This window comes from Schistosoma haematobium, chromosome ZW, assembly GCF_000699445.3.
Source record: "Schistosoma haematobium chromosome ZW, whole genome shotgun sequence".
NCBI classification, from domain to species: domain Eukaryota; kingdom Metazoa; phylum Platyhelminthes; class Trematoda; order Strigeidida; family Schistosomatidae; genus Schistosoma; species Schistosoma haematobium.
Window position 1 is genome coordinate 48,265,590 of NC_067195.1, and position 13,534 is coordinate 48,279,123.

At 35.9% G+C, this 13,534-nt stretch overlaps 1 protein-coding gene across 1 annotated transcript; it reads right to left on the bottom strand.

Annotated features, from left to right (window-relative positions):
- UFL1_2 (E3 UFM1-protein ligase 1) lies at positions 1 to 12,880 on the bottom strand. Its single transcript, XM_051211602.1, has 4 exons — positions 12,663 to 12,880; positions 6,625 to 12,092; positions 891 to 5,834; positions 1 to 841 (listed from the first exon to the last, which is right to left on the bottom strand). Exons 2-3 carry the CDS (start codon positions 8,245 to 8,247, stop codon positions 4,923 to 4,925), a joined length of 2,535 nt encoding a protein of 844 aa, XP_051071681.1. The 5' UTR covers positions 8,248 to 12,092; positions 12,663 to 12,880; the 3' UTR covers positions 1 to 841; positions 891 to 4,922.
- Between the last annotated feature and the right edge of the window lie 654 nt (positions 12,881 to 13,534).

Genomic DNA, 13,534 nt, shown 5'->3' on the forward strand with positions numbered 1-13,534 from the left:
CATGGTTTCAAGTAGGATTACTGTGGTATTTCGAATTATTTGAATTGTAGTATGAACTAAGAACCCCCGAAATAACGCAATTGAATCAAGAAGTACTAGGTGAGCACAAATGAATGTATTGTATTTAGAATTCGAAATCGAGCAATCAACAAGTACAAAAGAATCATTAGTTAATTCAAACACCACATCCGCCACAGCTTAAATAGGAGTATAAGTGTCTGTGATCGATTGTACGTCTTCTTATTAAGTTCATCCTGAGTCTGTCCGACATTGTATTGGATAAGAACTATGTATTATCTTGAATACACTCATTAGTATTAGAATTAACAACTGAAATAGGAACAGACTCACCTGGGTCCTGAAACTGTATACAATCAGCATGTCGATTTTGTAATGAAATCATTAATATCTAGAATTCGAACCATATATTTTTCAACACTATCCTCCCCCACGAAATAATATTGGATCTTTATATCCCCAAGTTATGCATGATGTGGCTTCATTTAAAACATATTTCTTACATTGATTGGAGTATACATTGGAAGTGGATTTGTGATAAGGATGAACAGCAGTTGGTATGAAATCATCGGAATTGTAATCAAAATCGAGGTCATTTAGTACTTGTGCTTCGCATTGAACAAGTTTCCCACAAGAAACAAATGCATTATGAGGACAAATAATATTTGTCATGACATCAAGTTTTGATTCTTCTGAAATAGTTTCCTCAAATTTATTAAGAATGTCATTGCAGAGCAAAGGATCATTAGAAATGTCAGCATCCATCAAAACTACATCAGGTTTTTGATCATAATTATGTTCACTCAACATATTTTCTTCAGATCTGCAAGGGATTTCATCAGAAATATGTGAATCATTAGAAAAAGCCATACCTGGTACAATAGCATGAGAATTCTGGCAAATTGATTGGTCAGAGACCGTTGTCTCACAAGGATTCTGAGTTTCATTTAACTCCGAACTGCTATATGACTCTGCACTGTCTTTTGAAATCGATGATAAAGATAAATGATCATTAGGAATACTCGACTCAATTGCATCAGAATTACCAGACTTAATATTAGTTGCAATAAGATGAACATTAGTATTACAGACTGACTGAATATGTCCAATATCACCACATTTAAAGCACTTAGAATTACGAAATTTACATGAATTAAAAGAGTGGTATATGCCACAGGACAAACACTGACTAAACTTGTGCCCATCTTCGTGAAATGTATTGCAACTCCTCAATGAATTATCTGCATAGCATTGAGTATGCACTGGGTTGGAATGACGTAGTAATGTAGTGGAATTTTTTACATCCTCATGAATCACTTTACAAAATCTTCCTTTATTGCGTTCGAAATTTGTATACTTAACATAGTCTAGCAGCAGTTCCTTGAGAGTTGTATAAAGAAGCGAGATAGGCTTTCCCGGCATAGCCAGAGTTTTTAATAAGCTGTATGCTTCTTTTCCGATGAATGTGAGGAAATGTGCTACAATATTAACATCCTCATCATCTTCCTTGGTCATAGCCCAGATTTCAGACCCTTCAAAATAATCCTCAAAAGCACCAAAATCTGAATGTATATCCAACAGTTCCATCACAGGCTCCATCGCGACGCCAATTTAATGTTTCGAATTATTTGAATTGTAGTACGAACTATGAACCCCCGAAATAACGCAATTGAATCAAGAAGTACTAGACAAGCACGAACGAATGAATTGTATTTAGAATTCGAAATCCAGCAATCAACAAGTACAAAAGAATCATCAGTTAATTCAAACACCACAATTACTCTTGTATAACCAACCTGCTGACAGCGATAGACAGATGGACGAACATCCTTGATTGCAAGGTGAAAATTGATGTCGAATGCCTCGGCTTTTCAAAAACTTTCAATAGTTTTCGTGAGTGATGTCCCATCAATAAGTTCAAACTGTTAGATATCGAGTCATCGTCCACTGATTCGCTGACTTGATATCTAACTAAACGACCTTTTAAGGTCAGGGTAAACTTCATTTTTTCGCAAGCTACAGAGTGTCTTAGTGGGCCTCTCCAGTGTACAATACTAAAACCTCATTTTCCCTAACGTAAATGACCTTCTTGAACACTTTTGGATGGCCTATTACTATTTATTGTGTATTTGGAACCCTGAAGATAAGTTTGTAACCCACACGATAAGCTGGCAATTCGGAGGAGTTTGGACTTCAAAATCGGGAGGATAACAACGGACGTCTAGCACTTCGATGTGTATCTAAACGTGTCCTTGTACGGATGCTTGACCCAAGCCCTTCAGCTAGAGGTTTGTCTAGTGAAACCGATGAGTCCAGCTTCAATGTCGAAGATTTAGAACTATTTATTTTGGGAAGTTATTTACCTCTCCAGACTAACCACTTTAAAAACCTGTCACCAACATCATTTTCAATAATTGTTGTTTTACATCAACAATCAATGGAGTAGAAACTGCATTTCATTTATAAACGAACTGAAAAAATTTTCTCATTATTATACCGGTATGTCTCATAACATCTATTACTCATATGTTGACGAAATAAATCACAACAAATGAGTCAGGACTACTTTTAGCTACCAAATGAGTACATCCATTTTTAAAACGAGTTATCTCTATAGACAGTCCTTACCTCTCAACAAATTCTTAATAGCTCAATTCACCAGTTTGCTGAGATGCGATGACTTAATGAAGTATCTCCACCCTAAGAGAGTAGAATCGACATTGGTTTTCCTCATAAATCTTCCAGAACTATTAATTTTACAATGGTCATATTACAATTTGCCGTTGTTGAGAACATCACTTAGGAGAAAAGTCATAGGTCACAGTGTAGATAGAGTACACTTAGAAGCACTTTATAAACTACAGTATGTGTAGAAAAACCACGCATTTCGTTTGAAGGTCAGTGATATTATTAGGCTTGTGGTGGTTGGTATTCTATATAATCCTTAAAATTCGTATACAGTTCGTCTTGATAACCGTCACTAGATAACGCCCCAACGGTATATTAATCAGAAAGCGAAAACGAAGTGTTGATTGTGTTTGTTATGGGACCATACACTGATATCCAAAATTACAGGTGCGTCAAACAAGCATGAAAGAGTTGTGCCGAAAGGCAAGAGAGTCAGCGAATATGAGTACGAGTGAGAGAGAGAGCAATGAACATGAATAAATGGACATATATATACATAAAGAAGTGGATGAATCATCGAATCAATTAAACGGTTAGCAGCGTGATTAAATGCGTAGGCAGTGAGTAATGCTCAACCATACCTGTTCATACAAAATGACTTGACCAAATTAAATGTGAACAAACTCAATTGCGTGTGATTTGCTATAGGCTGATTAAACGGAAGTGTATCATGTTTCAAATATGCTGTCAGATTGTTGAAAGTCAAGTGTGTAAATTACTTAAGTACTAATCATGAGCTGCCTTTTAACGTACTAAATGTGATTTTGCTACTTTTTCCTTTCGATAACATTGATTAAAGCCAGAAAGCATAACACAGAAATGGGGTCATATTTGAGACTCCATGGTAACACATTTACGAAAGTGCACACGGTTGGACGTATTGAAAACAGAAAATATGACAGTCATCAATGTGGAGTACAATAGTTTGAACTTTTTATTTGTATATTTGAAAGGATTTTTGATACTATAAACCAACAGTTAACATATGTTCAAATCATGAAGAACTTTTGCAATAATGAATATTAAGTTCTGATGTTAACTGGATACAATATTTAATCCTAAACAACTCACCTATGATCCCAACTAATTTTAATGAACAAGTCTAATAAAATAAAGATTAATGTACACAAAAGCAGAAACCCGCTGAATAGTTATCACACATTTTTTAATCAAATTAATTTCATCATCAACATATAATCTCTCTTTATTACCTATAACGAGTTAAGTTCTTAGAGATTACGATGTCAAAACATATGGAAGGAAAGCTTACATTTAAATGCAGAAACTGATCATGTCAAAAAGCAATAATTAAGTGAAACTAGTAGAACATCAACTTCAACAGTTGAACTACCAACATAATCAGTTGAATACACTACTTTTTAACCGTAAGTGATTAAATATTCAAGTGTAACAAATATTTCCTACCTTAACGCAACGAAAACAATTTATTCGGTCGTCGTAAATTCTGCTGATTCGATTAAATCTTACCTTTCGCGGTTACTTGATATTCTACAATATAAATAATGCTCTAAAATCCACCGTGACGTGCGACGGTGGCTGGCATAGACTGGGAAAAGGTTTAAGAAACGTTATTAGTTGATGAGGTCACTGATTTCTAAAATGAGCAGAGTTTATATATGTAAAGCTCCTGGGCGGAATCGATGCAATCAAAGGTTTGATACTATACCTGGCATAACATGATGTTTATCGAACTAATGCAGATGTATTTTGAGTTTTACTATAATTTCACACTTTTTATTTCACGATTTCATTCATTTTCGAATTATATATTCCTCACGGTCACCAACATTACTATTCTGAAAACGTTGCTCTACATATATCACTATTATGACGTGAATTGTGGCACCTTGGACCAATACACGATTGTACCAGCTACTAGGTTGTTTATGATACTTTAAATGAACAGTCATAAACACTCCAAGCATTCATCCAATAGCCCATGAACACGAGTCCCACTATAATAGATCTAAAATGTCGTTAAATAAGTGGATAACAGAAGTACTTAGTAATCGATAAATTACACGCCAGCCAAGGATTACGTAACGAAAAAAATAGCTCACGAGGTCTCAAAAATATGAATATGTGAAATATAAATTGTCAAAATATGGAAATAATTAAATGAAGTAGAGAAACACCACAAAAAGTAACCTGGTAACTGGAATAACAGCAAAATAAAAGTAAGGTTTCTTTGTTATTCATGCATACAACTGTTTTCTACACTGAATCCCTACATCAAGTATATGTTTCAAATGGGCTTGTATATCAGATTCTTCAAAAACATTTCCAGAACGCACCTTTTCCGAAATATAATTAGCCAATTTACTCAAATCGTCGAGAACATTTGAAGCCTGTAATGTTTTCAAAGCCGTGATATGTGAATTCGATTTCTCATTACTGTTGCTTTCCAATTCAGTTTTAAATTTTAATGCTTCACAAAACCAATCGATCAACTCAGGTACACATTTTCCAGGTGCTGTCACTGGCCAACCATTAATAATTTGAGCAAATAAACAGGTAGCTGCTAAAGTTGCAGTTGTTGCAACTTTTAATAAATCGTTGTTAATTTTAGCATCACATACTGATTCCTTGAGTTGCATTTCAACTTGAATGGCCAATTCATTAGCTTTAAGTCGTTCGTCTCGTTCTCGTTTATTATTATGACTATTAGATGAATGAAATACGGAAATAGTCAAACCGAGAACGTCAACTGATAAATTTTTTATTGAAGTATAAAATGCATTAAGTGATGTTAAATTATTTTGCCCAACTTTAAAGCTGTCCAAAACTTGCTGTATAGCACTGCTTATTGAAACTGCATCTGGTAAACTAGTATGTTTTAACAGTTCTAGGAGACGATGATACGATTCAATGCTTAATGATTCTGTAATATTTGATTTGACATTGTTATTTTGTGTTGAATCGGAAGAGTTTGTTTTTGAGAGATCATTTTTACTAGTTGTCGACTCAGGCCATGGAATTCCGAATTCATAGGAAATATAATCACATAGCTGCCGAAGAATAGGCATACCATAATTTTTCAGAAGATGAACTAATAATTGGTTTCTTAGGATATCACGATTTATTGAAGAGATTCCTCTCTCTAACAACTGAAATATTAAATGAAAAGTTCGGCTTTAGAGATAAAAGTAAATGTACATGATAATAATGACAACTATAAGAGATTGTTAACGGTCCCTAGTTTATATATTTTTATTAAGCACGGAGAATATTCGGTTGTGCGAAATATCTGAATTATGATTTTGTGGGAAGAATGCACTACGAAATTGCAATAAAAGGAAAAATATACTCCACTTATTACCGTTCGAACACCGTGAAGCCATAAAACTCTATGTAGTGTTATATATATATATATATATATATATATTTGTTCGGCCGCTGTTATATTAAGAGCTTTATTAACGAACAAATAAAACGAAGAAACCTATCAATTTTGATGACAGACTAAAGAGATACTGGATTATGCCGAACCCTAAACGAACAACTGAAGAAAACCATAGGTTCATAAAATACGGTTACTATGACGAAACTTTAAAACATTCATACAAAGATAATCTTCATGCTGATTTTCTCTGGGGAACTGATGGAAAGTACACAATGAATAGTGTTTCGGTTAAGCTTGGAGATTCCTGAGTTTAAAAACCTAAATCTTTGAGTAAAAATGGCAATTACGTTACAACATAATAAATTTGGAAACGCTGATAACTGTATTCGTAATATAAACACATTTTTCTCGAGACAAATATTCCTAAAGCAAGCTGTTTGAAGGGTTTGATGCAATTTACAATTAAAAGGTTCCAAACGAAAACAAAGCAGCCATCTGACCTAAAGCGATCTTTATTCAGTCAGTTGTAATCAAAAGCTTGAAAAATTTATTACCTGCAAACTGAGAACCATACTATTAACCACTTCCTGTGTTTGCAACTTTTTCTCACGATCGAAGTTAGCACCTGCATTTGGTGAAATCAGTGAACCAATATGTTTTATAAATGACTGTTGTAAAGTAGATTCCAACATATCAGCGACCTGGTCAATCATTTCACTGGGCACATCATTTGGTAACTGTGAAGACAAAATACTTCTAACGTCGTCCATGAGAACATAACGAGCAAAAAGATCTTTAGTTAGTGACTGGGAATCACCAATGCCACTAGGAAAGTTATTTTCTGAATCAGTAGTGGTTGATGGATTGCCCGTCTTACGTTTACTTGGATTATACTTTTTCTTAACATTTTTGGTCTTAATTTCACGTGCGCCAAAACCAAATCCACCTTTGGACGATGTAACTACTTGTTTAGGTGTATTAACTTCTACGGATTGTTGTTGAGTTGGACTTGACAGGATTGCATGATGTTCGTGGTGGAAAGCTGTCTGAGCCTTTTTCTTTAAATACGTGTCAAGAAAAACTTCGCAGCTTTCAATAAATTTGTCAGCAATTAAATATGTGTCAAGTAATTTCACAGGAGCATCTTTTAACAGAGGGTTTACTAGTGCCGATCTTTCATTTGAATCTAACCCATTTGGAATATAATGGGATAGGTCTATCCAAGATACGTCGCGGATTACACCTGAAATGAGAGATTTTAACTGATCAACTATTAATGTGTTAACCGTAAGACCTGGTAGATGCATAGCATTCGGAAGCTTAGTCTTTAAATATGAACCTGGATCAGGAATATTCAATCGCTTTAAGTAGTTCCATTCAATATATCCATTCTGAGAGTAAAATGAATTGATGTATGTATCCTCAGCATAAGTATAACATTTTGGAACGAAGCCACTACGACCGGCAATCAGATTACCATACAATCGACCAGTACTGATAAGACTAGAGACAATACTATTAATTAAATTTTCAGGAACTTGAAGCTTTGAAGCAACTGAACTTAAAGTAACAGGACGGATAACACCTGTAAAATAACCTCGAATTTTCGCCTTAGTAGCATTAAGGAAAGTATCTGTAAAGTACTTCTCACCATATTTATGTACATGAAATAAAGTACTTTGATACTCTTGCATAATACTCGATAAGAATGTTGTAGGCAGATTAAAGATGACAGTTAGTTCACCAATACTAGTCTGGCCATGCTCTTCTAGTCGATCAAGTATTTCATGAGCTACGCGTCGAACATATGAACTGTTGACAACTTCACTAGGTATACTGATCAAACGACAAGGCGATTTGTTTTGTGCATCTAAGGTTATCAATTCAGTGACTCTTGATTCAATGATATCGAAATCCACATCAAGATTTGATGCTAGTTCCGTAAGTGTAATTCTACCAGAATGTGCTTCAACTTCATCTCGGATTTCCTTATCGAGCTCGTTCCGAGTTAAATATGATCGCCCATCAGTTGAGAAAACCAGTTTTAATCTATTCACAGACATTAAATGTTTTATAATATCGACCCATGTTCTATCAGATAGTTTACAAATATTAGGTTGATTTTGTGTTTCTTTGAGTTTGTTAGCTAGTTTTCGCACCTCATCCCAAGTTGCCATACTGTATTAAAAACCGAAAGTTAGGTAATATTTCTGGAATTTCTACAAAGAGAAAATAGATAAACTGCATAAAATCAATTGATAGAATAAGGTTTAAATCCAACATGCAACCAGTGATGTATAACTAACTTTTATATCGCGAACTGGTACAAAAACTAACGGGTAGGACTGAGCAAGACGTTGCACAGATTTTTATATTCATGAATACCACTATAACTTGCGAGCTATATAGCATCCAACAGGATGGCAACCTAGCCTTAGTGGAAATACAGATGGTTTGTCTGCTATTTATAGACATATTGTTAGTTACATACCTAATGAGATATTCAACTGCTAATTAAATGGTAAGTAAATAAGCTATGTAACATTGCTCTCTACACAACACCACAGTATAAGACTGCGATAATGAAGGTGGGGGAGGTGTGCAGATTGCAACCGTTCGGTCTCGGGTCAATACTTCAATGTGCCAGAACTAGGAACTAAATGATGGTTCACAATCTTCAACAACCTACTGGATTAAACCTATTAACGTCCTGTCTTCAGAGCTCTCTCTTAACCCTCTTAGAGATTGTAGATTTCTGTGCTATTTCAGTATAAGACAACATCGATCAATAAGCAAAAGAAACGAGCTTGCGCATGACCGATGAACTTAGTCGGATAATTTTAGGGTTGACAGATATGCAGGATAGTGGTACTTTTCCTTGCTGAAAAGACTTTTGTAATTCCGATCGTTTATAACCCATCAAGACTTTTCAGTTTAATTGAATTACCATCAATTAAAGCATTTGAAAAATATCGTTCTTACAAAGGGTTTATAACCTGTATTCTTTTTAAATACAGCAGCATTTTCAGTTATTGCACATTTGGATTTGGCTGTTCATGGTATGTTTTTATTTTAACCCATCTTTTTATGGTTATCGGCTTTTGCCTATATAACCTTTTCTCTTTCAATCTATTTGAAAAATCTTCGAGAGATGACTAGATAGAGTAAAGAACGTAATTGTTAACGCCCAGGTTTTCGATACCCGGTGGATAGTGAGATGCAGTGTAGTAAGCGTACCATGAAGTTTGCACTAATCAAATACCTGCAGTGTTAACAAGTTATAGTAGACCCGGATGCGTGTGGCTATGCCATCAGTGCTGCTTAGATGTAATTAGCTTGTTATCAGGAGCGATTGAAATGGCGAACGCAGCTATGAATGTTATCCAGTGTTATGCACCCACCAATGATTGCAACGAAGACGACAAAGATCAGTTTCATGAAGCTGTAATCGATCATAGCGAAGTGTTCAGGAAAGATCCTGACAGTCTTGAAGAGAGACCTAAACACCAAAGTCAGAATGGACAACATTGGGTATGAAGATATCATGGGACGACGTGGTTTACAAGAAAAAAAACGAGAAATGTGAGAGATTTGCGAATTTATGTGCATTCAACGAAATGGTTATAGGTGGAATTATACTCCCACACAAACGCATACACAAACCTAAATGGGTCTCACCGGATCACATCACGGAGAACCAGATAGATCATAATAGTATCACTAAGAATTTCAGAAGGACAATGGAAGATGTGAGAACCAGGAGAGGAGCTGATATAGCTTGAGACCACCACCTGGTTGTGGCCAAGATCAAACTAAAGCTAAAAAACACTGGAAAACTGGGGAAACAGCTATACAAAGGTTAAATACTGCCTTTCTTCGACATACTGACAAAGTCGACGAATTCAAGACAGTTCTCAACAATTGGTTCCAATCATTACGAGATCTACTAAAAGAAACTATTATGGAGGACAACTGGAACACACTGAAGCAAACAAGCTAGTGAACAGGAGCATTAGAGCTGACACGTAGAAATATGTGAAACACCTAGCAACGACATAGTTGAAAGCCACAACAGAAGGAAATATAAGACAACTATACGACACAACGGCGAAACTAGCAGAGAAATATTGTAAACCCGAACGACCAGTCAAGGACAAAGAAGGCAAGTCAATCGCTAAGATTCACAAACAGAGGAACAGGTGGGTAGAGCACTTTGAAAAACTCTTAAATAAACAAACCCCACTGAATGTACCCAACATCGAAGCAACACACACAGACCTTCTTATAGCTGTCACCCCAACAAAGAAAAAATCGTCATGAATATCAGACAAATTAAGAGTGGGAAAGCAGCAGGATCCGACATAGGAGTAACTGCAAAGATGCTCGAAATACTAATCAGAAAGATTTGATAAGAAGAACAAGTGTCAACAGGCTGAAAAGAAGGACACCTCATCAAGATATCAAAGAAAGATCTCAGTGAGTGTGAGAACTAATGAAACAACACACTACTATCAATACCAGAAAACGTTTTCAATAGTGTTGTTGAACCGAACGAAAAATTCAATAGACGCCCAACTTCGAGATCAACAGATCGGATTCCGTAAGGATCGGTCAAATACAGACCAAAACGCGACACTAAAGATCATTATTGAACAATCAAGTGAACGGAACTCGTCACTGTACACCATCTTCCTTGATTATGGGAGTGTTTGACAGTGTGTATGGGATGGTCTTATGGAACGTTCTTCAACACAATGTAATAAGTAGCTGAAAAGATTGTCAACATACGGAATTCATACGGTCGACTACACTGAAAAGTCGTGTATGGAGGACGGCTGCATTCCAAGTGAAGACCGGTGTCAGACAAGGCTGCTTACTCTTCCGTTGTTTCTTTCTTCTAGTGGTTGACTGGATTATGAAAAACTTAACATCTCGGAGGAACCAAGGAATACAATGGGCAGCTTGAATGCAAGTAGATGAATCGGACTGCTCAGATGACCTGACCCTCCTACCACTTTCTAGGGTCAAAAGAGGGTTGTAGATTAGTGTGAAGAATTATGAATGCGACTGAAAACCAGAAGTTAGGGTTGGGAATTAGAGTTAGGGTTTTCATTACAAAATGACATCAGTTATAACGTCAGAATGCTATTTAACCATATAGGTAAATGAACTTCACACCAAAATTTAAGGATTGCTATCCTTAATTTCACTGCCTCGTTGATAAATTATAACATTGCTCCATTGCCCAACAACACAATAATTTAGGAGTCGTTCGTCGAAACTTGAAAATTACTGTACACTGATATGCAATAGCTTTTAGAAGTTTCAGAACTCTCTAATCAATAGGTCCAGCCTTTAATCACGTTTCATTTGGTCTAAACTTAATTATTCCATACGATCAGCCAGTCCCTGCTTAGAGAAATGATAAGCTGTTGAACAAGGTTTAAAGAACAGTAACTAAGGTGATCCTCGGAATCACAAAGCTTCTGTTTAACGAGTTGCTAACCTAAGCCTACTTCTGTTGTCGTAAGGGAAAACAAGAGGCGATTAGATTAATTTTTCAACTACTTAATAATAAATTTGCATCTGGAATACGTCGAGACTATGATTTATGGACGACCTTTGAACGAATCGCAAGTGACTTTGAGAAACACTAGCCAGTCAACACAGTTAGTATAGAGTAAAAGTGTATTGAACAAAACCAAAAAATTAAGGTGGATACATTTTTTCTACATGGTTCGAAAACTTGTCAAGGTTAGAAAGAGGTTCAGAGGTTCTAAAATCGTAATGCATACGGTAGAGGAAATCCTCCTTATGGCTCCATAATAGTCGGCCTCTGGATCCATAAGGTCGCAAAAACTCTTTCAGTTTCGACCGCATAGCTCAATATTGTTTGTGTGCACTCTGGTTGTTGGGTCCAGAAAATGCCACCTGTAGATAACGACACGATGCACATAACCAAGTCTATGTGGGGCCTGACACATATGCAACTGCTGAATTCTTAACACCACGTCACACAACACTAACGAGATTAACAGAAACAATCAAAGTAGTTTTACTGATGATTGTAGTAAATTTCTATGACTACTAATATGAAAATAAACGAACGAATGTGAACAAAGTCAATATTAATAATATTCCCAATCTCTTGAATTCGCGAAGTCTTTGCGGATTGGGGGAAAACACTAAACTCTGCACTAGTCCAGGGTTTTGTTCCAAAAAGTGAAGTTTCTAATGGGAGCTCCCCAGAATCAGTGAAATTTTCCTTAATCTCCCAACTTTAAAGTTGGGAGATCTGGTTACTTTGTGGTTTGATGAATAAACAGCTACAGAAATGCTAACCTGTTATAAGCAGCTGACCGCCTCCCTATAACAAATAGACAGCTTGATTTGCAGGACGTGTTCAGGCTGCTGATCAACATTTAGAATTCATGACTTTCATTTCATTTGACCGTGCTTTTCACAACAGGCTGTTCTTACAGTGAACAACAACTTTCCGCTGTTTTTTACTTATTCTGAGTAGACTACGTATAAGGTATATAATTTTAGAAACTAACAAAATGGAAATATCCGTGCAAAAATGCAAACATACGTGTACCCAAGGTCACGTTGCCAAATGATTCATAAATTTGTCACTACACTGGTAATGCAATAAACAATAACTTTGTGATAAACTTGTGTAAAACGACTGATTAATTTGCTCTTTTTCTTCGTTGTTTGGGTACAGTTCCAAGTTTTTGATCGTTTTTAATAGGGATTGATGTGGAATATATTTTTCCGTGGACTTCTGAACACAGGTTATTCAGATTTGTGCCTTGAGAATAGAAGGAAGAGGGGTTATGTTAATTCTTTTTAACAAGTACCTAGACTCTGGAGATGCTGTAGGTTATGGACCTTTAAGTGACACTAAAATGTTCCTAGAAAACTGTAACAACTTACTGCGGTCGAAATAAATTTGTCAAGTAGTTTGAGGGACCGTGAACAGTAGTTAGATTTATAGCTTAAGATTCAGTGTTTTTACCACTAACCGACATAATCTATAATCCCAATATATAGATTTGTGATATGGATGAATGAACTCCTGGCCAAATTCCAGGACTCACAATCTTAGATCTGATTGTTTCACCAGTATATTATATTCTCGCCACCATATATATACATATTCTTATCTATTTCTGTTGGTCTTAATGTCCATACATATATCGACCCTATAGATAAACAAAAGCTTGTGAGGGGAGACGTTAAGATCATGGCATACAAAGACTCTTGGCTCGTAGTCAGTTACGATTAAATGCACATGTATATTTACAGAGTTATATTTATTGCCACATGCGTCCGGCAATGAATGTAGACGTATGAGACGTATGTACACATCTCGCTATGTTATGACTCGTGATTTTTAAGATCTTTATTATACAGTGAACCATACAATTAGAAAATTGAGAGCTCTGTACCCACATTTAA